Consider the following 22,495-nt stretch of genomic DNA (forward strand, 5'->3'; position numbering starts at 1 on the left):
GGGTTTCAGCGGGTGGAGAGAGGTGATTGTTTATGAGGGGAGCTGGAACGACGGGTCAATAGTAACGATCGGCCGCTTCCCAGATCTCGTGCTCGGCGGGTCGCCCGGGGCAACGAGGTGTTCACCGCCTTGGTTCTGCCGATCAGAGACACACCGCCGGGGTTTCCCAATTGAGAGCGTCAACTCTTCCCCGCTGTCTTCATTACTTATTGCTTCTTGAGTATTAATTGCTACGATCCACCTCCGACTTCACATTTCCATCAAAGGAAACACAGGAGAAGCTCCACCTTGCTTCAAAATGCAGGCTGCACAGCAGTCCTGGGGTTTGTACTCGCACTTCACCGCCAGATACAGCCAGCAAGCTGACCAGCCGTGCCATCATAGAGCTCGAAAATGCGATCACCGTGTTTGACCCGCAACGTGACGCCCTCTACAAATACAACCCAGAGACACAGCGAGCCCTCGATGCCGAGCGGCCATGGGCCAATGACCCATACTATTTCAAGAACGTTCGGATCTCAGCCTCCGCGCTGCTGAAGATGGTGATGCACGCCCGGTCAGGCGGGTCGCTCGAGGTGATGGGTCTCATGCAAGGATACATTCTGCCGCATACATTCGTGGTGACAGATGCCTTCCGGCTACCGGTCGAGGGCACGGAGACTCGCGTGAACGCACAGGACGAGGCCAACGAGTACATGGTGTCATATCTACAATCGTGCCGGGATGCAGGACGCATGGAAAATGCTGTGGGCTGGTACCACAGCCACCCGGGTTATGGGTGCTGGCTGTCCGGGATCGATGTGGCTACACAGCAAACGCAGCAGATGGGAGGACCGTTCGTGGCGGTGGTGATTGATCCCGAGCGCACGATCTCGGCGGGGCGAGTTGAGATCGGCGCATTTCGCACGTTCCCGCCGGACTTTGTCCCGCCGCGAGAGGCCCACGAGGACGACGAATACCAGACCATCCCGCTTGGCAAGGCGGAGGACTTTGGCGCCCATGCAAACCAGTACTACTCCCTCGAGGTGTCACATTTCAAGAGCACTCTCGATTCCGAAATTCTTTCTCTTCTATGGAATAAATATTGGGTTGCGACGATCAGCCAAAGTCCGCTGTTTGCTACTCGCGACTACGGCAGCAAGCAGATGATGGATCTCAGCCAAAAGGTGCGCAAAGCTGCCCGGGGAATCGAGAACGGCGGGCCGCGCGCCAATAGTGCCTCCGCCAAGGATCAGCAACTCGACAAGGTCGTGCGTGGTGGACAGCGGATTGTATCCGAGGAAGTAAAGGGTTTACTCGCGTCTGAGGTGAAGATGAAGCTGTTCCAGGGCATCGGAGATCAAAGCCAGACCGAGGCTTGATCGAGGTGCTACATGCAGACGATAACAAAGAAAAGCATAACAAGCAGTAACGAGTAATGCTCAGAAACAAAGGCCCAAGTCTCCGCTGGCTGAATTCGGAGACCAAGAAAGAAATATGACAAAGGTCGATAGAAAAAAAAATTCCCAATAGCATCATATTTTAGCACATTGCATCACACAACGAGAAAAGGACTATCCAAGTATCCCGCCTATACCACTTCTGCGCAAAGGATGAGGGCCCCATTCTCTTGTTTGCGTGGTATTTTGCGAGTAATGTGGACCCAGGCAGTGTCACCACATAGAAGTAGACGACATGGCCCTCACCCTGTACAAAGACTACCATGAAAGCTTGCTGTTCCATATTGAGGTTTTATCCGGAGTTCACGGGGAATCAGTCAAGAAGTCTACCAAGCATAATACATAACTCTCATGATATGGAATATCGATGTCGAATTCATCTTCTATTGATTGACTCGGAATATGCAATAATTCCCGGGTAGGGATGGGAGTATCAGACGGAAGAGAACACAGTAGATACAAGAAAATCAGGAGAACAAAGAGGTATCGTGCTCCCCACACATGGGGGGCAAATCCATCCATCTGAAATGGAAAAAAGGAAACATCAGTCCCCCAGAGTTCGTAACGGATCATTAATTCACGGACGGCATAGCATAGAGGACATATTAACCTTGCGAGATCGGATCGACCGTTCCTCGGGATTATAGGACAAGTAATGTCATGACGGTAGTACACGGTCATAAACGAATAAGACAGGAAAAGCCAAAAAATGTACACCGAGAAAAAGGGACCAGTATGTGCGCGGTGGGTAAGCGGACAAGGCAGAAAATTCAAGGGTCCATGGGCCCGAATGATAGGGGCGGAAAATCTAAGTGGTAGAGGTGGCGGAAGGAAATAGAAACGGTCAACTCCTAGCAAAACAAAGGAGTGTGAGGATGCTCTATCTTGGGTAGTTGGTTGGTTAAGAGGCGAGGGATTAGCATGATTGAAGATCGGCGAGAGGCTTCGGAGGAATCGGGGGGCCGGTCGAGAGGGTCGCAGATCAATACAACCCGCCCCACCAATTTGTGGGTTTGCTCGCGGCATTGGACAGCAGAGACCGGGGTAAGTTTGACAAGTTACTCCTGATGAGCACACGGCCGAACAAAGTTATGCGCTGAAGAGACCGACCGGCGCTGCGGATATTAGGATGTCTTGGGCACGGTCCACGAAAGCCCTTCCCGACTAGTCGAATAGGAGATCGCCATGATCCCGTCAAAGGCTGGACAGGGATGGCGGGCTTCGATTGGAGACATTTCCGCCGTGGCGGTTCATCGTGTTTCGAGGCTGCTGACAACTCGGCTGGTGCCGGCCTGTAGAATGTTGCATGACAGGGGGTCCATGTGGCTGCTCCGCCGCGGCTTACAGGAAGCCGGACTCGGAAAGTAGTCTACGGGGTTCGGCAAAAGCGGTTAGTTTCAAGAATATTCTCTTCGACCAATAGGAAAAACACATAAAGTCATAAAATTTGGGTATTCGCCAGGCAAATGCCAAACAGACTCCATGGTAGAAAAGGGAGCGGAAAAATTGCAGCCAAAATCATCGCAGGATCGCGATGGTGCTTGCAAACAGTTGGGAGTTCTTGTCTTTGCTCGCGGCTAAGGCATACCTCGCAATCTTTTCATCCTCTCGTTCCCGAGGCTCGATTTCCAGACTTCGGTCGTACATGTCGTGCACATCGCCAGCGGCTTGAAGGTTACTGAGAAGGTAATCCTGGAGTTCGGGGACCGGTTGTAGCAGATACGGCACATTCTGGTACTGCTGGATGTCGCGAATTACTTCGGCGGTTTTCGCTCGCTTGTTGAAATTGATCAGCTCCGATGGCGTCAGAGACGGAATACCGTCCTCGATAAAAGTCAAGTCCGTAAGGTAGACACCTAGCATAACAGGTCAGTTTACTGATAGAGGTGGGAAGGAGGGAAAGAGTGCGATCATGGCAGTTGCGGGTCATACCAAAGAAAGGAATGCAAGGCGGATTGGCAGAATGTAATGTCTCGCGATAATCGTTAAAGTTCTTCGTGCTGGCCATGAGCCGGCGCATCTGTTCCAAAATGGTGGATGTGCGACCGCTGACCTGTCCCCATGTCCGGCCAAGGCGATGAATGGGTGCAGTTCCAAGGGCGGAAATGATAGATGTCAAAGTCGAGTAGTTGTTCAGAGTGCGACACCTTTCGGCCACATTCACAAAGTGCTTAATGACCACCACACGCTTCTTGACATCTCCCTGCGTCAGAATCATCTCGGCGACCCAGTTGGTCAACTGATTCGAATGCAGAATCAGGGCCTTGACGTTCGAGGCCGGCTCTGGTTCATCCGGGCCAACCTTCTTCTGCCATGTCTTGTTTAAGCACTCGGTCGGGCGGATCTTGGAGTACAGACGTGACTCGATGATCGTCAGCTGCCTGGCAAACTCCGTTGGATCAATATCGAGGAACTTGAGCTTCTTCATATTCTTCGGAATGATCGGCGGCGGTGCAGCATTGCTTTGGGTTGGAACAAGGCGCTTGACAGAAATGTCTTGACCTCGAAGCCGTTGCTCAATGACAGCAAGCAGGGTAGGGGAGCCAGGGGTCTTCGTAGTTGCAATAGAATCCTTGGTGAAAGCGTGGACTCGCCGCAGGAGGTCCATATTCGTCTCATCGTTGGGTTCCATCCAGAATTGGTCGAACCAACTCTTAAGGATATTGACAACCCGGAATCGGATAAGCTTCTGTTTGCGATCGGTCCACATTTGCATGTCATCTTGGCTCAGGCCGAACGGTGGCTGAGTGTTAAAACGTTGGACGAGCAACTCGAAAAGTTCCGAGGCAGTCGTAAAGGAGCGGTAGGTAAGGAGGAAGGTATTGTTGAATGATGCATCGAGCTTGTCATGACGTGTGAGTTGTTCGACCAGCCCAGCCAATGTTCCACATTTTAGGATAGGAGTGTCGCCCTTGTTATCGTAGAACACTTCGCCTTCGTGATCCATCTTCAGGAACCATGGTGACTCTTCGGGCTCCCGGACTGGTTCCTGAACCGGCTCGCGGGTGATAGATGTAGGTGGCGCCTGGCCAAAGAACCTTTGAGCCTTGTCCATGTTACGCCGCACCTTCTGCGAGTCATCATCCAGGGCATAGGAAGAAGGTATGCCGATTGTCTCGCCGCCAATCTTGGTCCCAGATTCCGCACGGCTGTGGGTTCCGCTGAACGACTCGTCTACCTCATCCAAACGGCTATCACTCCGGAGAATGGATGTGGGCTCAGCGGGAATCTGTTCAAGGAGCAACGACAGCGAGAAGCCAATCTGTGAGATGTAATTCTCCAATTGTTTACCGATGCTTTTCACAGCAGTGAACCGGTCCTCGAGAGAATCGCCACGCAGCTCGGCCCACTCATCAGCGAGAGGAGCAGAGATTGCCTGGCAGCCCAAGACAAAATCTGCGATGGCGTCGTAGGCTCTTTGTTTCTGCAAGCTAAAATCGACCAGTTGGGGGTTTTGGAAGCTGGTTCCTAGCGGCGCGAGGTTGATTGACTCGACGGCTGAAAGCCAGGGACGAAAGTGTTCGATGACCTTGATTGCAGCTGCAGAGATCTGGTCCGCGAGATCTTCATGCGCGACAATCGTGATAACCTTCTGGTTGAGGGACAATTGCTCTTCAAGCCGGCGGATACTTCCGACCAGAGACTTTCGAAGCACATCGATTTGGTCCAACAAGACAGTATCAAGGGCCACCGACGGTTCCACCCGCGAATCCCCGCCCTCTGGAACCAAGAATGAGGTCGGGCCGGGTGCATTCAAGGAGACGCCATTGTTCTGCCAGCTGCCCCCGCAGGGACTGCCGCTCACGAAGCCGGGGATAACACGACGAATACTCTCACCACGCTGTTGGTGGGCGACTTCCACATAGCCCACCACACCCTGCATGACCCCATCGGCCTCTTGCAAGCACTTGTTGACTGAGTCGGAGCCTGGCCAATCGGCAGCAGCGATGTGGGAGGAAAGAACGAGTTTGGAGAATTTGGACATCATGTCCCGGAAGTAAGGATACAAGGCCTTGTTAGTGGAGATGATGGACGGATTGCCAGAGTGATTGTCCGTCGTATCTGAACCAGCAGCCAAAAGCATACGAAGATGATCAGAAATGTCTTCGGCTTTCCTCACATACTCCGAACGCTCGCCATTGAGAAGTGTTTGACGGTAAGCATCAACAGCGTATTGCATGTTATCAACAAGCATCGGCCAGGTGATCGGCGGTGCGAAGCCGTCATCCACAAAGTGTTGCGGGGCGTTGGAAGAGATAGAGGGTCTGGAGAGGCTTTCGGTGGTAGAGGTGTTGAGACTGGTTGTATCGGTGCTGTACGAGGTCTGGTGGCTCCTGGCCATCTGTTCCAGGCCCTTGGTATCCACGGCAGTCTTGGGAGGGTATAAGGAATCCATCGAGGTGGCGGGAGACACACCATTCATCAACGACTGGCGCCGGCGAGAGATCGATCCGTGCGAAGCCAGCATCAACGACTCTCCTTCCGCCTCCGACGCCGAACCGTCATACTCATCCTCGACACGCTCAAACCCGCCCGCCATCATCTCAGGAGGGGGCCGAGTCTGGTCAGGTACGAAAAAATTGGTCCGGTCCCAGGGGCCATTTTCGTTGGCCGCAGTCGGGTTTTCAAAGGGCAATTCCATGGTCGAGTAGCCAGTAAGGGTATTGAAGTAGAAAAGACGGCCATCCGGCGTCGCTTGCGGGATCCAAAATGCCGCCTCTTCCTGCTCCTTGGGTGGAGGGATCCCCTCGATGGGGAGGATTGGGTGTGAATCGCGCGGGTTGCCTGCGGAGTCCAGCTCGTCCTCTTCGTCATGCCCCTCGCCGTACTCATCTTCCAGTCCCGAGCCTGCGCTGATCTCCGCGTCGTCATGGCCCTGCAACAGCAGGTGCTCATCGAGATGCTCCTCGAAATCGTCGGCCTCCGTAATCATCTGGCAGTAGTTGCTCGGGAACCAACCCCGGGTATTGTCAATGACTCCATCCCACCACCCGGTCTCGAGCTGGTTCAAGACCTGGATGATGTCGCCACGGCGAAAACTCAAGCTGGTATGGTCGTCCGCATCATAATCGTACATGGCGCGCACGAACAGGGCGGGCGGGGGCTCGGGGCTGACCGCGTAGCCGGGGGCCGCCATCTTGAGGGCTGGATTGAGTCGCTGAGGCGACCGGTTGGTTTGGAAGTCTCGCGAGGTGCTGTTTCCGCGGCTGCGAAGGCGGGATGCGGTTGTGGGGTTGGGGGGTTGTTCGTGGGCGTATTGGACAACGGTCGCAAACGTGCCCGACTTGGTCGAGTCGGCCAGGTCTGCAGCACGGGTGTCGTGCATTGGGGGTGGCTGGGGCCACCAGATGGGATAGTGCTGAGCTGAAACGCTTTCTCACACGCTCTCTCTCTCCAGGAGTTAGACCGCGGGGCTCATGGCTGGAATTTCTGTTGGAGGGGGAAGGTTGCAATTTTGCCGAACCCACTGATCCGAGTGGGTGTGACTGGCCAGCCTGGGCTGTCTGAGGGTGGGAGTCAGTGGGGAGAGATCGACCACGAGAGAAAGACAGAAGGAATGCGAACAAAAGAGGGAAGAAGAATAAGAATAATAGAGTATGAATAGAACAAGAAGAAGAATAATGTTCAACGGCGAAAAGAAGCGGAAGAAGGATTATGGAAGGGGAAGGAGAAGGGGGGGACGATGGTCTGGTCAGGCCTGAGTGGGGAGAGCACAGCGCGGGTGGTAATGTTACCGTTCCAAAAGGAAGAGGGGGGCAGAGTATTGCCGATGATCGCTGTGACACGGAGGGCTGTATGGCTCACTAAGGTCGACTCCTCACGAACTGCTAGGTACACTGGCTAAATTACGACCTACTCGAATGGCCTGCCCGGCGCCCTGATTATTCCTGACTGATTATTCCTGACATCCTGTGTTACCTGGATCTCGCTCTGGACTCCTTCTTCCGTCCCGACAGACTCTGTTGCCCGCACGGGCGTCGTGGTGGATCGGCCGCGGCTCTGGCCGATGGGCGCATGGGGAGTTAGTCGGGCGATGATAGTTACTGATTGAGGAGGAGACCAACACCAGCGCTGTGTACTCGGACAATATCCAACTCAACCGCGAGGCCAGTGTGACAGAAACTCACGGAGTCCCGGCTCTCCTTCCAGAGAGGTAGTAGTGTTCGGGGCGTAACCACCACTAGCCCTAACGGACTACATCTTTTTCGAATGCTATTACTGACCTCCTCCCGGGTTCAGTGGCTGGTGCTCCAAACAAATGAGAAAACGCGAGGTGCCTTGGTTTACTTGTGTTGCTGACAGCATCCTTGCTCCTGATTGATTAACTATAGACTGCTGTCGGGAATTATTACACGGGGCGGGGAGATCCCACGCTGCAGGCAAACCCTACTATCATTCTTTACGCACAAGGAGTTTCTGATGTTTATCAATTAATTGTCTTCAAACGATGGCGCGAATCTATGACTCAAGGGTGGCAGGTTGATTGGTGCACTTGAACTCTCCCGGTATTGATCCCTAGCATCACGATGGATGATTTCACGCGCGGCCGAACATAAGAGAAGAAAACAATGATCCGAAATAACATCAAAATGATTTTTTTAAACATGTTTAATTGAATGTCTTGGTGTCAATCCATCGAGGCCGCCGTCTAGTTAGCTTCTCCTCTCGGCAGTCCATTGCCCAGACCCTTGCAGTAAATAATAGTCAATTGACTGCCTATTGATTTTCTCGTCATCCAACGACGATCACTTAGGTCATTCTTGTTCAGAATAACCGCCAACGGTCGGTTTTCAGGATTGACTAGTACAGTACGGAGTAGTTGACGAGGTCCGAGGAGGCTCCCGTCTAGCCCATGTCCCACCTGCAAGACCGTTGGCAATCATCGCCGTTTCAGTAGAGGCGACCCAGTAGTTCGGGAGACTATGTATGCACATCCCTGTTGCCTCAAACAGACTGGGTCCTTTCTGGGTCCATTATTGGCGGTTCGGCAGAGACGGCACATTTCTTGAAGGGTTTCCCTGTTGGTTTGGGACACATCGGGTCAATCTCGACCCCGCTGACTTGGGCGCGGGGGAGAAGGAAGGTTGAAGGGAGGACTAGGCATGCTGCAACAGGCTGGGGAATCTACATGTCTTGGTCCAACGTAGCGGATGATACTGTCTTACGGGCATTTGACGGAAATATTTAGCCTGTACTGGAGTCGATGGATACGTGAAACGTTCTGGTGGTGTGGGTTGGGCAGAAAGGGTCAGGGATGTAGGACTTGGAGTTGGAAGATGACGACCCATATCATGCTCTTGGGATTGGTCTATGGGGATCTCTCTCTCTCTCTCTCTCTCTATTGTTGAAAACAAGTGTCTTTTTCTCTCATTTGAGACAAGGGTAGATGTTAGGGCATAGGTGAAACATTTTGTGGACAATATATATCCTGATTCTGAGAGTATGAAACCGGATGTTCGAAAATATATACCCTTGCGACGGTATGAGTCCGCAATACATGTCTTCGAGGTTTCAGCTCATTGAACGACAAACTCATACGCTACAAAGGAGAGCAGATGGATTAATTGAAACTGGTACGTTGATGATCCAGCCTTATGACATCGGTACCTCAGTCTCGGATTGCTCTTATGGGATACTTCGAGAGAAATCTCTAAGCTGAAAACAGATACCAACATATACACTCTTCTAGGAAACATTTGTTAGTCTGCTCCAAGCAATTTGACTGTGTACATTTGATAAATAACCATATGAGTCCCCTGAAACCATACATACAAGAACACAGAAGTATAGCCTCAAAACCAAATCTTATTACCAATCCAAAACCTAGCTTCCAAACTCTTTCCAGAACAGAGTTCCCAATCTATTCGAGCCAGACAAGTCAAGCCCAAACACGGAGCGTCACTTCAAACCCAAGCCCAATCCGTAGTTGTTCAAAGACAATAATGAACTCACCATCCTGCCCACCTTCACAACATCCAAGCAGGAACTAGTGCTCGTAGGAGACCGCCCTAATCAGCCAAAATCGCCACCAAACAGCCCCTCCCACCCCCCTGTGCCTTGCAGACCCAGCGACATCATCCTCAGCACCAATGAATCCTGCCCGGACTGGACCCAATGGCGACCACATACCGGCCCCTGAGAGATGGGTGAACCGCTCCGCCGGGTGAGGCTAACTGCTAACAGGAACAAGCCCTACTGCTGCCCCCCTTTTCCCCTTTTCGTATTCCGCCAACCGCCCCTCTTTTTTATCTTTCTCAATTCCCCCCCACTCGCATCCCGCTCCAACGACTAGGCTATGACACTATAAACGACGGCCGTCGCAGACGTTGAACCTTACTATGTCCGCCGTGGAAGAAAGTTCGCCGGGTTCTCCGTCTCTTCCCCGGGAGCTTTCGAGAAAATTCGGTGGGGGTTTCATAACTAGTACAATTTTTATGTATCGCCTAGCAATTAATAACTTCCAGGCTATGGATTCGATATGTCAATAGTTGTTGAGACTTGTAGCGAGTTTGATTAATTAGCTACGGAGTACAGATCGGACACTAGATAGAAATACCCAACCCCTGCATTGGATGCTTATCTCCGGTGCAGACGGCAGTCCCTGGCAGTTTGTCTCGGTTGTTCGAGGATGATCCTGCATCGAACGTGCCTCAGCTGCGAACCAAGATGCGGCCCGTGGACTGGATCCATGGTACGCCCCCGGAGATCCAATTTCCATGGTTCAGCTCCATCTGGCATATCTGGGACATACCTATACTCCGTACGGAGTGCTGTACAACAAAATTGGTTGGAGCCTCGCGTGCAGATGGCAATTTCTACGGCCACCGTCCAGGCCCAGATTCCCATTCCCGTCTGTCGGGACGGGGCAAGACATCCGTCCGCTCCTGAAGGAATCATCTTCTGTGCAACGACGATCCCACGTAATCGTCCGTAGTACCAACTGCGACGGACTCCGTTTTCTCTGTCTGTGGAGCATTTGACCTCATGCTTTCCGGGCGATTGGGACGTTGGACTGGATCCGTCCTTTAGCGAGAGGCTTTTTTAGGATAGCGCGCACAATGGGTCTTGAGTGACGAAAAGAAAATCCGGACACTAGTTAATCGGGCGGAGACTCGCACAAGGTCGCAATTGCTCAACGTCATGAAGCGGTGAAGATGGCTTGTTGAAGCTCATCCTCACCGACATCTACACACAAAGCCCATACCGTGTTGGATGTTCGGCGGGGCCGGATCGCGCTCCCGTCCTCCAGTTGTCGGGACGATGATGAGCGAAAGCCTGCCTGTCGGTGTCCACTAGTCCAGGGGGCGGCGCCGGGGAACAGGTTCCTGAAATTCTTACCACCGGCATTGGCGTAGGGTGTGGAGTCCGGTGGGCAGACCTGATTTGTCTCTGGCCCGATTTGATTTCGCTTTCGCAGATCCATTATTGGGCCGCGGCTGCAGCCTCGGTGGTGAGAGTTGCGGAAAATCCACCGACGGAATGAGACACACGGCCTTGCCCGGCCAAGGGATTCGCGGAATGGTGGATCGGCCATCCATCTCACCTTGCTTCCCGGAATCTGACCTGACAGAAAGTAATAAGTTGTCGAGAACGTTGACGGGGCCGGTCCGCTGCAGGGACGGCAAGTGGATATTTTTCACCGCTCAGAGACAACGCAGGCGGTGTACTTGAGCCACTGAGGAGTGCTTCACGCGTTTCCCAAGTAACCGCGTCCGCGTCGTGGCTGGCCATGATGCAGTGGTTGCCCCACGGAGGGGCGAGAATTCACGGGTTCTCCTTTGCCTGTAAGGGAGGCATCCGATCTGCCGCGCTCCCTAGTGTACCAGCTGTGGAGCCCCGAACCGCACTAGATCGCGTCTCTGTACAAAGCGGGTCGATGGCGCGTGAGCCATTCGAGTGGTCGTATCCTGGCCATCTCATTTGGATTCATTCAATAATGAATCAAATATCGGTTGGTACATGAGATCTGCCGAGGAAAGCAAGGCCGCTAGTCTATTAGTGGTTGATAAGTAGGACAGAACATCTGTTGTTTCAGTCCTCATGACTCGTGGGGCCGGCGCCACAGGAGAAGGCCGGACAAAAGTACGCGATGTGTCCGTCGGGGTGTCACCATCGCTATTCGTGGCTTCATTCACCATAGATCATTTCTTCGATCTCGAAGTGGGATGCGCCGATCCCGAGAGGGGTCCGAGGGGGAGCGGATGGAGGGGAGGGAGTACAGAGTCGAGAGAGATGAATGAATAAAATGACATGGAGGGATAGCTGCATGCCTCACTGGACAACGCATCCGCCTGGGCAGGGCGAATAAGTCCACACTGAAAAGGGGTGGGGGGGGGAATAATCCCAGCCACCTCATTATCGTTGCTGCCACGACCTGTCCATCGATCGAGGGGCTAGACAAGGACAGGTCTGATTTGAACCGGGCTGGTGGGTGGAAGGAAGACTGGACGTACAGATAGGAAGGACAAGTGCGTGGCCGTAGTACAATGAAGTCCCCAACTCCGTCCCCAGCCTCCAGTCCCGCTTTCGCCCCTCGTCACTCACACGGTGTCGGTAAGCGATTCTCTGCTTGGGCCCACGGCCTTCCACTGTTCCCCCCCTCCCTGAATTCCCCCCTCGCTCGATTCCCCCCTCTTCTCTTTCTCTCTTCCTCTTCTTTCTTTCTTTCTTTACAATCTCATCCCATCCACTTCCCCTCTCACTCCCTCCCCTCCCCCTCCCTTCTCTGCCCCCCATCCCACCTCTCTTCAACATATCCCGGGTTTTCCAACATAATCCCGTACTTTCTTTTTATTATTCTTTCCACGCACATCTCCTCCCCGTCCGCCTGTGGCTGGACACTTACCGGAACCTCGACTCGAACAAACCACCCCAGTCACTCAAGGAATGATCAGACATCCCAGCGACCTCTTGTCGTCGACACGCCTTCAGAATCGGTGCGAGCTCACTCAGGGAACGATATCGCCGCCACTGTGACAATAATTCCCGGTCCTGCTTCCCTGCACCGCTACACACATGGCTCCCTCAGCCCCCGGGACAGCCAGCAATTCGCCGGCCAAGAAGACATCCGCCCCCGAGAAGAAGTACAAGTGCCAGTTTTGTAATCGCGCTTTCAGCCGCAGCGAGCACCGCAGCCGACATGAACGTTCACGTAAGTCTCTTACATCTTGATCCGCGACACGCGACTAACCCCCTCTTGAATGCAGATACCAAAGAGAGACCCTTCAAATGCTTGAAATGCCGGAGTACCTTTGTTCGTCGCGATCTTCTCCTACGCCATGACCGTACTGTTCACGCCAAAGATGGCGGGATTCCCCTGGTTGCGGAGGGCCGTCGCCGCGGCGGTGGGGTCCAGAAGGCGTCGACGGCATCCGCCCCGTCGAAGCCTTCGATCACCATCGACCCGGCGACGCTGGAGCAGATCGAGGCAAGCAGCGATGGTATGGTCGATCTTGAAACTGCAGCCATGTTGATGACAGATTTCCAACATAAGGCTGCAGCAGCGGCAACGCAGGTCTCCGAGCGTGCCGATTCAGAACGCTCGCTTTCTCCCGCCCGCGGGTCCTTCGACCATTCCGTTTCGTACCTGTCGGGTAACGCGACTCTGCCCCAGATGCCTTGGGATACGCTCGTCTCGTCCACGGACTCCAAGCACGATAGCCATCTGCCCTCGTTCGTCGACCGCTATGGGCCCGTGGGTGACGTGCTCGCGCCGTCGCTCCACTCCCTGTCCAACTCGTTGCCCATGTCTGGAAACTCCACGCCAAATGCGCTGTCGCCGTATCCGTCCATGACGGGTCCCGTCAGCCCCGTCAACTACCGTCGGTCGCCAGGGCCGAGCCAGGCTTTGACTCTGCCCAAGGCTCCCCAGATTGCTAACGAGATGGAGCGCAATATGGTGGTGGAACGCATCCAGATTTTTGATACCCTGGGCGCGTTGCCGGAGACCTTCCAGTTGCCTTCCACCGTCGTGCTGAACCGCTATCTGTCGACGTACTTCAACCTGTACCACCATCATCTGCCGTTCCTCCATCAGGAGTCTTTCAAGCCCACTTCGACCTCACCGCCGCTGTTGCTTGCTGTCCTCTCAATCGGTGCTTTGTACACGTTTGAACGCGAGCACGCTTTTACCCTTCACATCGGCTCCAAGGTCTTGGTCAACCAGTTCCTGCAGCACAAGGAGAACTTTGACTCGCGCAAGTGCCCCCTGTGGTCGATGCAGAGCACTCTGCTGAACATGGTGTTTGAGAGCTGGAGTGGCGACGCCAAGGGACTCGAGTGGACTTGCTCCATTAAGAGTCTGCTGGCCAACATGGTCGCTGGCAATCGCTATCAGTACAAGCTGCGGACGGAAGCTCGCCAGGGTACCTCTCCCTCCCGTGAAGAGTGGATTGAGGATGAGTCCTGCCGCCGGACTTACTTCGCCGTGTACATCTTCTTCGGCATGCTGACGCTGACGTTCAACCACACCCCTGCCATGAGTTTTGATGAGTTCGACAACCTGGAGCTTCCATCCTCGGAGACTCTGTGGAACCTCGACGCCACCGATGAAGAGGCTTGGCGCCGCAACCTGGCTTCGTCCAGCTCGCTTACTGTCCGCGAGGCGCATGACTTCCTCTTCCAGGGCGAGCAGACCCGCTATAGTGCCTTTGCCACTCGCGTCCTCATCAATGCTCTGTTCTTGCAAGTGTGGAATCACAAGCGCAGTTTCGAAGCTCTTCAGGATGTGGTGACCGAGTACAAGCTGCGCCTGGCTCTGGAGACCTGGGAGAGTTCTCTGGACGTGTGCGAGCCGGAAACGATTGTTGTTCCCCTGAGCACGCCGCAGAAGGGTCACCCGCTCATCTTCAACTCGATGGCGGTGTACCGCAACACTCGTGCGCGCCTGGAAGTTGATCTCAAGTCCATCCAGGAGGCCATGCGCTACCACTCCTCATACGAGGTGGCAGCCGCTATGACTGTCGCGCGCGAGAAAGTCAAGCGATCGCAGGAAATGAACAAGGTTGTTCAGCAATGTTTTGAGTGTATTGAGATTGCTGCCATCCAGGGCATCAACTGGGTCGCAAAGACCTCCGCCACCAACTGGAGTGTCGAGCACCCTCTCTGCGGCCTGGATCTGATGGTCATCCTGAGTCTCTGGCTCTATCGCCTGGAACATGACGACGAGCCCGCGACTGAGGCGGAACTGGCCATCTACAACAAGGTGCGGAATCTGTTCGATGATGATGCCATCGACGCTTTTGGGAAACTCAGCTCCACCGTGGCCCGTGTATGGGGTAACATCCTAGACGGTGTGGTGGTATGGGGGTAAGTTCTACTTGTTGTGCCCCTCAGATGTCAGCGCTAACTGTCTTTATAGAATTACCAAGTTGATGGGGGAGTCGTTCAAGCTGCACTCCCAGGCCCTGGTTGGCTACGAGGACTCGTTGCGAGTCGGCAAGGACCAGCCGATCCACGCGATACCGACCAAGACGCTTGCTAGTGTCGGAACCGCTTATTAGGCCACTGACCTATCCAATCTTTCTTTTTTTTGTCAACCCTCGATTTCGGGGTTCTTACTCTCTTTTGTGGACGCTTTTCATTGGGACATTAGGTTTTTGTTTTTGGAAAGGGTCGGGAATCCATGAGGCAGGCAACAAGTTAAATTCCTTGTTGCGTAACGCCTGATGGTGATTCCCGGCTGATTCTTGGTTCTTTGCATACTTCCCTTCGCGGGACTCTGGTGCGGTGTTTGACTTTGCTTGTTTTCCGACACCTGGCTGGTCCTGCGTGTTTCTTTCGCACTCCGTGGAGTTTTTTCTTTTTCTTGTTCTTTCCACATTAGCCCCTAATCGTGCCCCTCGTCCCGTCTGTTTGTGCCGTCTTGATACCTTTTGGATTTTTTGGTCTTTCTGTCTTTCTTTTCTAATGCCGGCTTGTCCGGTCTTTGTATTGATTGTGATTTTCTTGCTATCTCTTTTCCCCGCCCTCGCACTTGATTTGATTTTGAGTCTCCTCTCCGCATTTGCCGTTTTTGTTGTGCTTCCTTTCTGTTTCCCTTGCACATGTTTTCTCCATTGTCGCTTTTCCATGTACTATAAGTATAATCTACGCGCAGAATACTACGTCTTTTTGGCGGGGACATAATCTATCTACTCTTGAATTCCTTCCGTATCTATTTAGCCTTGGCCTGCCATCTGGTCGATCGAGAAGGGGATCTACTTCCCAATAGCAACAAACAACCGATCTCCAATATCCCCCAACCCAGGCACAATCATCCCGTTCTCATTACATCCCTCATCGACGGCCCCAACCCAAACTTCCACGCCCTCGGGCCAAACACCCGCCACACGATGCAGTCCCTGCGCCGAGCCTAGCACACTCAAAAGCAGAACCCGCTGCACGCCCCAGTCGCGCAGCAGCTGGATCGCTGCTTCGGCCGTTGCTCCCGTCGCGATGATGGGGTCCAGAAGGACGGCGAGCGTCGCGGCTGCCGTGTTGGCCGTCTGGTCGAGCGATGCCGGGGACTGCGGGGAGAGTTCACTGCGGTGGAAGGGCAGGTTGTTGTAGTATTCCACGGGTTGGAGGGATACTTTCTCGCGGAAGAGGCCTAGGTGGTAGATTGGGACTGCTGTCGGGAGGAGGCCGTTGATCGCTGGTGTGGTGGGGGGGGGGGTTTCGTTAGCTTCTTTTATAGATGTGATGCGTATGTGGGGCTTGGATTTCCAGACCCAGTATAGTTATTCATAGGATTCTCAAATGATAAGAGATAGGAAAGAACGATTGATTATTCTTACCATCAACCATGCCCAATCCCGAGCGCAGAATCGGCACGAGCGCCAGATCAGCGGGCTCGATGCCCTGCGTCTCATACTCGGCGCCAAGCGGGGTTTTGTCCTGTTCCACCGTCCGTCAGCCTGAATGGTGGGAGGAGGTCCGGTGTGTTCTTGAGTCGAAGAGTGAAGTGAGTAGGTACCGTCCCTGTGCGCGCTGGCTTGAGGGCGCTTGCAAAAGCCTCGACGCCTAAGATCGAGGCGATCTCATGAATTAGGGCCCGCGTCTCGCGCGGGGAAGTAGACTGCGAGCGTAGCTGGGAGAGCTTGGCAAGGAGGCAGGGGTGGGAGGACACGTGGATGTTTGAGGGGAGAGACATGGCTGGATGGTAGTGATGGAATCAGAGTAGCGGTAGAGTAGAAGGAGAATAGATATTAGTCAAGGAGAGCGAGGCAGAGAGAGAGAGAGGGTGAGTGAGTGAGAGCGAGAGTCAAGTGCGGGCAGTAGATGGACAAAGAGTGGCTTATCTCCAATCCCGAGCTTAATCTCTTATCACCTCGTCCCCAACTCTTCTTCTTCTTCACACTTTCTTCCACTCAGCCATGCGACAATGCCACCCCGTCCCTCCGAACACGAGGATGTCGTTCCCGCCAGCGAAAAGACCGAGCCCCCATTAACCGAAACCGTCGCTCCACAACCCGTCGCCTCCCTCCCTGCGCAGCGACAATCATGGCCTGACGCCTCCATCCCTGAGACCCAGCAACCCTCAGCAACTCCACCAACTCCACCACCTCCACCAGCCAGAAAATCCTCCTCCAAACATGCAACGAACCTCTATGTGGTATCATACCTCGTCTTATTCTCGATACTAGGCACCCTTGCCCGCCTAGGTCTCCAAGCACTAACCTTCTACGCGGGCGCCCCCGTCGTGACCGGTGTGTTATGGGCGAATGTAGCAGGCAGTCTGGTGATGGGGTTTCTAATGGAAGACAAGAATCTTTTCCGGGAGGAATGGGGCACGACACAGCGCAATGAAACGGCAGAGTGGAAAGACGCGCATGAGGCACACGAGCACGCGAAGAGACACGCCGCTGTTAAAAAGACCATCCCGCTGTATATTGGTCTCACCACTGGGTTCTGCGGAAGCCTTACCTCCTTCTCGTCGTTTATGCGCGACGTCTTCCTGGCGCTCGCCAACGCGCTGCCTGATCCCTCGCTGCCGGTCGGGGCGAGCATCGCGCCACGCAATGGCGGGTATAGCTTCATGGCACTGGTGGCGGTGATCCTGATCACGGTAGCGCTGAGTCTTTCCGCTCTGATCGCCGGTGCGCATAGTGCCTTGGCATTGACGTGGATGACGCCCACGATGCCTTTCGCCCTCACCCGGCGCGTCGTCGACCCGGCCGTCGTCGTGCTGGCCTGGGGCTGCTGGCTCGGGGCTGTGTTTTTGGCAATCTGGCCACCAGACCGACACGATCCGGGCAGGGAGGTGTGGCGCGGCCGCGCAGTGATGGCGCTCGTCTTCGCGCCGCTGGGCTGTTTGCTCCGGTTCTCTGCCTCCTTGAGACTCAACAGTCGCATTCCCGCGTTCCCGCTGGGTACTTTCGTGGTGAATATCTTTGGGACGATCATCGAGGGCATGTGTTATGACCTGCAGCGTGTGCCTGGTCTTGGTGCCGGCGGGGCCTCGCATTGGATCGGTTGCCAGGTGTTGCAGGGTGTGATGGATGGGTTCTGCGGCACCACGACTACTGTTAGTACGTGGGTTGCTGAGTTGAATGCTCTCTCCCGTCGCCGACATGCGTATGTGTACGGCGTCACCAGCGTGGGCGTGGCGCTCGGGTTTCTAGTGGTGATTATGGGGTCGTTGCTGTGGACGCGCGGATGGACTGATCCGGTGTGTGGATGAACATATACCCAATAATGCTATAGACAAGTAATACATGTCCTGCGGGACCCTAATATCCCATATAATCCAAACCCAGCCCTGAACAACACCTTCCATACAAATAATCATCTACAAAAACTCCCCCCCAGGAGAACCCCCCAACTTCCCCCTCTGGAAAGCCGCCTGCTCCTCCCAATGCGACTGCGGGCGACTGCCCTCACTCCCCTGCAACATAACAGGCACCTCCGTCTCAGCCCCATCCCCCTGAAGATGAACCGGCAACTCTACCCGGTCCGGCGGGAGTGGGAGCGTCGCATAGCGATCAAGCATTTTCTCATGAACGTTGTTCTTGGCCTTGCCATTGATATTGCCGTTGTGGTTGCTATTGCTCGGCGAGGAAGTGGAAGAAGACTTCCCGCCCATGCGCATTCCTACCCCCGGTCCAAACGGCCCGTATAGATCTTTATCGAAGACCCCTGTGGCGCCGCCGGCGGCGTCGTGGAGGCGTTGCGTGCCACGTGTGTGAAAGGCTTTGCGACGGTCGAGGTCTTCTTCTTTAGCGCGGCGTTGGGCACCTTTTTGGGGGCAATATCAGTTAGTCTTCTGAGTTCATCTTTTGTCATACACGCAAGCAGTATATGTGTAGGAGAGTGGGCAGAGGAGTGGATAGGGGAAGGAAAAGTGTGGAGTAGTTTGGAATGGGAAAACAGGAACATGACGCCACACAGCGCAACTCACCCCGCCAGAACAAAGTATACGCCACCAGGGTGAACGCACAGGCGCCTATGAAGCCGAACATGATGCCCAGCTCGTGGCCGAGCGAGGACATCGGGGTGTAGGGGGGGTAGATGGTCATATTGGCGATGGTGTTCTGAATGTGGCAAGACTGTGAAGGGAGGTGGAGACGGACGTTGATCTTGACCAGGCGTTGCGGGTTGGGGGCCGAACTGATGGGCTCTGCGCCACCTTCGCGAGGCGTTTCTTATTCGGCCCCTAGCCAAGGCTTCATCCTGAAACTAGCTACGTAATGATAGCAGAGGCAGCCTTTACGGAAAGGCTAGATTGGAGATTCTTTGATAGATAGCAGGTTGCCATATATCTCGTTCGTTCCATATAGATTTGGATGATATGTGGAGGATATCTCGGCCACAGATCTGAGCACCGGGAGGGGAAACAGATCAAGGACGAGCTGGTTTGCCCTTCAGTAGACACTTCGGTCAGTGAAACCCTGTTATCCAAAAAAACCAATTTCCATTTCGAGAACGGCCCCTTCTGAGAACGGAGGCCTCGGAATCGCTGAATAGGGCATCGGGCCCCGAGGTAGCATTGCTTGAAAAAATCAAGATGGAATAGCAAGAACTGATGGATTCCATTGATGGATACCATGATGGCTTGTTTCATATCAACATGCAAACCGAGCACCGGGTACCCCACTTTCTACTTTCTGCTCTATAGAGACAACCTTGGTGGATCATTCCCGCGTCCAGTCCGAAGCACCGAGACTTAGACTGCTTAAATGGGTAAATTGATCGGCGGAACAGGCGATCCCAAGCGCATATCCCCTGAAGATTCCCAAAAGGAGCCGGGCTATCGTATTATGAAACACACGTGGAGATCGAAGTAGTTATGCAGCATCTGGTCTGCATGAAGTATAAAGACATGCCAGTTGCCCTTCGTTCTGAACATTTCTCACCGACCCCAATGAGGAAACAACCCCTTTCTCAAAGATTCAACAATCAGGACTTTATATTATCTACTTCAAGTGAATGAAAATGCGCTTCAGCTTAGCCTCCGCCGTGGTCCTCTTGCTGGACCTCGGTGTGTCCGTCCAGGGAATCCCCAAGATGAAAAGGGCATCCAGTTCCTTCGCGGGCTCAAACCTCTACTTCCTTCACGGCCTTTCTGCATCTGACCAATCCTACTATATCAATCAACTCGCCAATGACGGAGCCAAAGTGATCCGTATCTGGGTGAACGGTCTCTCGAAAGGCTGCGTGAAAGGCAGCAACGTCGTCGACGACATCTCCGAGTTCGAGACCACGATCGGTGACTACAATTACGACACACTGGCGAAGCTTGACGCCGTTCTTGCACAGACATCGGCCAAAGGGATCAAAGCCATCATTTCCCCACACGATGGCAATGATATCCATGATAGCAGCACCTCGGGCAACGGGTGTGACATCTACTGCTCGACGTATGGGACAAGTTTCTACTCCAGCTCCCAAGCCAAGACCCAGTACGACGCGCGCATTGCCGCTATTCTGAACTACCAGTCGCCAAGCAGCGGGAAGAAATGGGGACAGTGGAGCGATGCCATTCTCGCGTTCGATCTTGAGAACGAGCCGTTCCAGTTTACGGATGATGGCGCGAACGATGACCCGTCGGACTGGTTGTGTGGGCGGGCCCAGAACTTCAAGTCTGTTCTTGGGAGCTCTTCGGTCAAGGTGGCCACGGGCGGCATTGGAGGAGATCATAGCCATGGCTATAACATGCTGCCAGCGGCACTCAACTGCAGTTCCATTGATCTGATGAGTATCCATAGCTATGTTGGCGATGCATCATCTTGGTCTGGCATTCTTTCCGGTGATGAAAAGGTTGCAGCTGCTGCGAACAAGTTGATCTATGTTGAGGAATGGGGCGTGTCAACTTCCTACAACAGTGATTTCAATGATCAGGCTGCTGCCATCAACAGTGCTGGATATCCTTGGGTAAGTCTGCGCCCTCAATTGATGGTTTCTCATGGCTAATGATATCATCAGATTTACTGGCAGTTCATTCCTGGGGACGATGGTACTGAATCGTGCAACAGTGGTTGTTGCACGGGCTACGACGGATTCGAGATCGGTTTCAATAGCAGCAAGGGTGACATTCGGACTGCGATCGCTAAGGCAAACAGCGCGACCACTATCCAGAACTGGAATATTCTTTAAAGAAGGAGAAGCGAAGTTGAAGTCCAAGCTCTCTTCTAGTCGACTTACCATACATAACACGGCGATATGGTAGGCGAGATACTATCCATCAAGCTTTACTGTTCATTCGGAAATACATGCTACTAGTAGTTGTCCACGCTCAATCCTCCACTTCTACATAAACACATCTCCACCTCTACATACACACATCGGACCCAATGCCCTGTTTGAACCAATGAGAAGTAAAGCAGGTATATTGTGTGGGTCCAGCCATCGGAGCCGATGGCATGTACAAGCAACCGCTCTACAGTATTTAGCATCTCCAGTCTTTCATTCCATTTCTCGGTCCTTACCACTCTTCAACTATCTTCCGAGATCTATCCCCCAGACATTAAAATGACAAAACCAGCCATCGTGATCATTCCAGGTGCTTGGCACCGGCCAAAGCACTACCAGCATCTCATCGACAGCCTAGCCAAGGTTAACTATGAAGCCGTTGGCGTGACAATGCCCTCAGTCGACTCTAGCCCTCCCCACACCAGTTGGGACCAAGATGCGCAAGCGGTCCGCCGGGTGATCCTGGAATACTTGGATGCCGGCAAGGATGTTATTGCCATTGCGCACTCATTTGGCGGAATCGCCATGTCGGAGGCTGCCAAGGGACTCGGCAAACAAGATCGAGAGAAGCAAGGCTTGAAGGGGGCAGTCTTGAGACTGGTTTATATGACCGCCATGGCGCTGCCAAAGGGTCAGACTCACGTCGGGCAAATCAAACCGGTGACGCCGGAAGAGGAGGAAGTCGAGCGGCAACGCCAGGAATTGCAGGCGAAGTATGGTGGAATTCAGATTGCAGAGGTATGTATAGCGATCATATCAATCCGGGACAGTTATGGTCACTAACCAACACTGCGCACAAGGATGGATCCATGGTACTCGATAAGGACATCATTGGCCAAGTGTTCTATAGCGGATGCGATCCCAAAGATGCGCAAGAGGCAGTCGATATGCTGGGATCTTTTCCGACAGGCCCGTTGAGTGTCCCGGCGACATACTCGGCCTTCAAGGAGATCCCGAGCACATACATCGTGTGCAAGAATGACCGGGCGTTGCCAGTATCCATCCAAAAGAGAATGATTGCACAGGGTGAAGGTGCCTTCCATGTCGAAGAGTGTGACGAGGGTCACTCGCCTTTTATGAGCAACCCGGGCTACGTCGTGGACTGTCTTCGCCGGGCAGCAGGTGAATATGTTTAGGCAGCACCTGCTGTCGGATATTGGGGAATTGATCCTTTTGTATATTATTGTGTTGCGTTTTACATATCTCTCCTCAGACCATTACTCATTGTTGAATTAAGCATTAAGTGGCTATACCTTGAATTATTGGATGCCTCAGGAATAACATTCAAAGTTTCAGGCAACAAGGCAGCGAGACAATTCTCTACGTGAATACCCGATCGATCTCCTAAGCATTCCGGTTTATGACACACCTTTTAGCTGTCACCA

General features: G+C 53.6%; 8 protein-coding genes across 8 annotated transcripts; 5 read left to right on the forward strand and 3 right to left on the reverse strand.

Annotated features, from left to right (window-relative positions):
* Window positions 1-298: 298 nt before the first annotated feature.
* On the forward strand, window positions 299-1,361 carry PFLUO_LOCUS7578 (COP9 signalosome catalytic subunit rri1; the record flags this gene model as incomplete). Its single annotated transcript, XM_073785236.1, has 2 exons — window positions 299-323; window positions 385-1,361. 2 exons carry the CDS (start codon window positions 299-301, stop codon window positions 1,359-1,361), a joined length of 1,002 nt encoding a protein of 333 aa, XP_073641611.1.
* Window positions 1,362-2,957: 1,596 nt separating this feature from the next.
* PFLUO_LOCUS7579 (cell division cycle- protein) lies at window positions 2,958-6,765 on the reverse strand (the record flags this gene model as incomplete). Its single annotated transcript, XM_073785237.1, has 2 exons — window positions 2,958-3,295; window positions 3,372-6,765. The coding sequence occupies 2 exons, from the start codon at window positions 6,763-6,765 to the stop codon at window positions 2,958-2,960; spliced, it is 3,732 nt and encodes a 1,243-aa protein (XP_073641612.1).
* Window positions 6,766-12,455: 5,690 nt separating this feature from the next.
* PFLUO_LOCUS7580 (uncharacterized protein) lies at window positions 12,456-14,941 on the forward strand (the record flags this gene model as incomplete). Its single annotated transcript, XM_073785238.1, has 3 exons — window positions 12,456-12,591; window positions 12,647-14,747; window positions 14,800-14,941. The coding sequence occupies 3 exons, from the start codon at window positions 12,456-12,458 to the stop codon at window positions 14,939-14,941; spliced, it is 2,379 nt and encodes a 792-aa protein (XP_073641613.1).
* A 696-nt stretch (window positions 14,942-15,637) lies between these two features.
* On the reverse strand, window positions 15,638-16,572 carry PFLUO_LOCUS7581 (uncharacterized protein; the record flags this gene model as incomplete). Its single annotated transcript, XM_073785239.1, has 3 exons — window positions 15,638-16,074; window positions 16,217-16,316; window positions 16,396-16,572. The coding sequence occupies 3 exons, from the start codon at window positions 16,570-16,572 to the stop codon at window positions 15,638-15,640; spliced, it is 714 nt and encodes a 237-aa protein (XP_073641614.1).
* Window positions 16,573-16,803: 231 nt separating this feature from the next.
* PFLUO_LOCUS7582 (uncharacterized protein) lies at window positions 16,804-18,102 on the forward strand (the record flags this gene model as incomplete). The annotated part of the gene is made up of 1 exon (XM_073785240.1): window positions 16,804-18,102. The coding sequence occupies one exon, from the start codon at window positions 16,804-16,806 to the stop codon at window positions 18,100-18,102; it is 1,299 nt and encodes a 432-aa protein (XP_073641615.1).
* A 108-nt stretch (window positions 18,103-18,210) lies between these two features.
* PFLUO_LOCUS7583 (uncharacterized protein) lies at window positions 18,211-18,937 on the reverse strand (the record flags this gene model as incomplete). The annotated part of the gene is made up of 2 exons (XM_073785241.1): window positions 18,211-18,656; window positions 18,820-18,937. 2 exons carry the CDS (start codon window positions 18,935-18,937, stop codon window positions 18,211-18,213), a joined length of 564 nt encoding a protein of 187 aa, XP_073641616.1.
* Window positions 18,938-19,853: 916 nt separating this feature from the next.
* Window positions 19,854-21,014, forward strand: PFLUO_LOCUS7584 (uncharacterized protein; the record flags this gene model as incomplete). The annotated part of the gene is made up of 2 exons (XM_073785242.1): window positions 19,854-20,792; window positions 20,844-21,014. 2 exons carry the CDS (start codon window positions 19,854-19,856, stop codon window positions 21,012-21,014), a joined length of 1,110 nt encoding a protein of 369 aa, XP_073641617.1.
* A 375-nt stretch (window positions 21,015-21,389) lies between these two features.
* Window positions 21,390-22,246, forward strand: PFLUO_LOCUS7585 (uncharacterized protein; the record flags this gene model as incomplete). The annotated part of the gene is made up of 2 exons (XM_073785243.1): window positions 21,390-21,848; window positions 21,911-22,246. 2 exons carry the CDS (start codon window positions 21,390-21,392, stop codon window positions 22,244-22,246), a joined length of 795 nt encoding a protein of 264 aa, XP_073641618.1.
* Window positions 22,247-22,495: the final 249 nt, after the last annotated feature.

This window comes from Penicillium psychrofluorescens (genome assembly GCF_964197705.1).
Source record: "Penicillium psychrofluorescens genome assembly, chromosome: 5".
NCBI lineage: Eukaryota > Fungi > Ascomycota > Eurotiomycetes > Eurotiales > Aspergillaceae > Penicillium > Penicillium psychrofluorescens.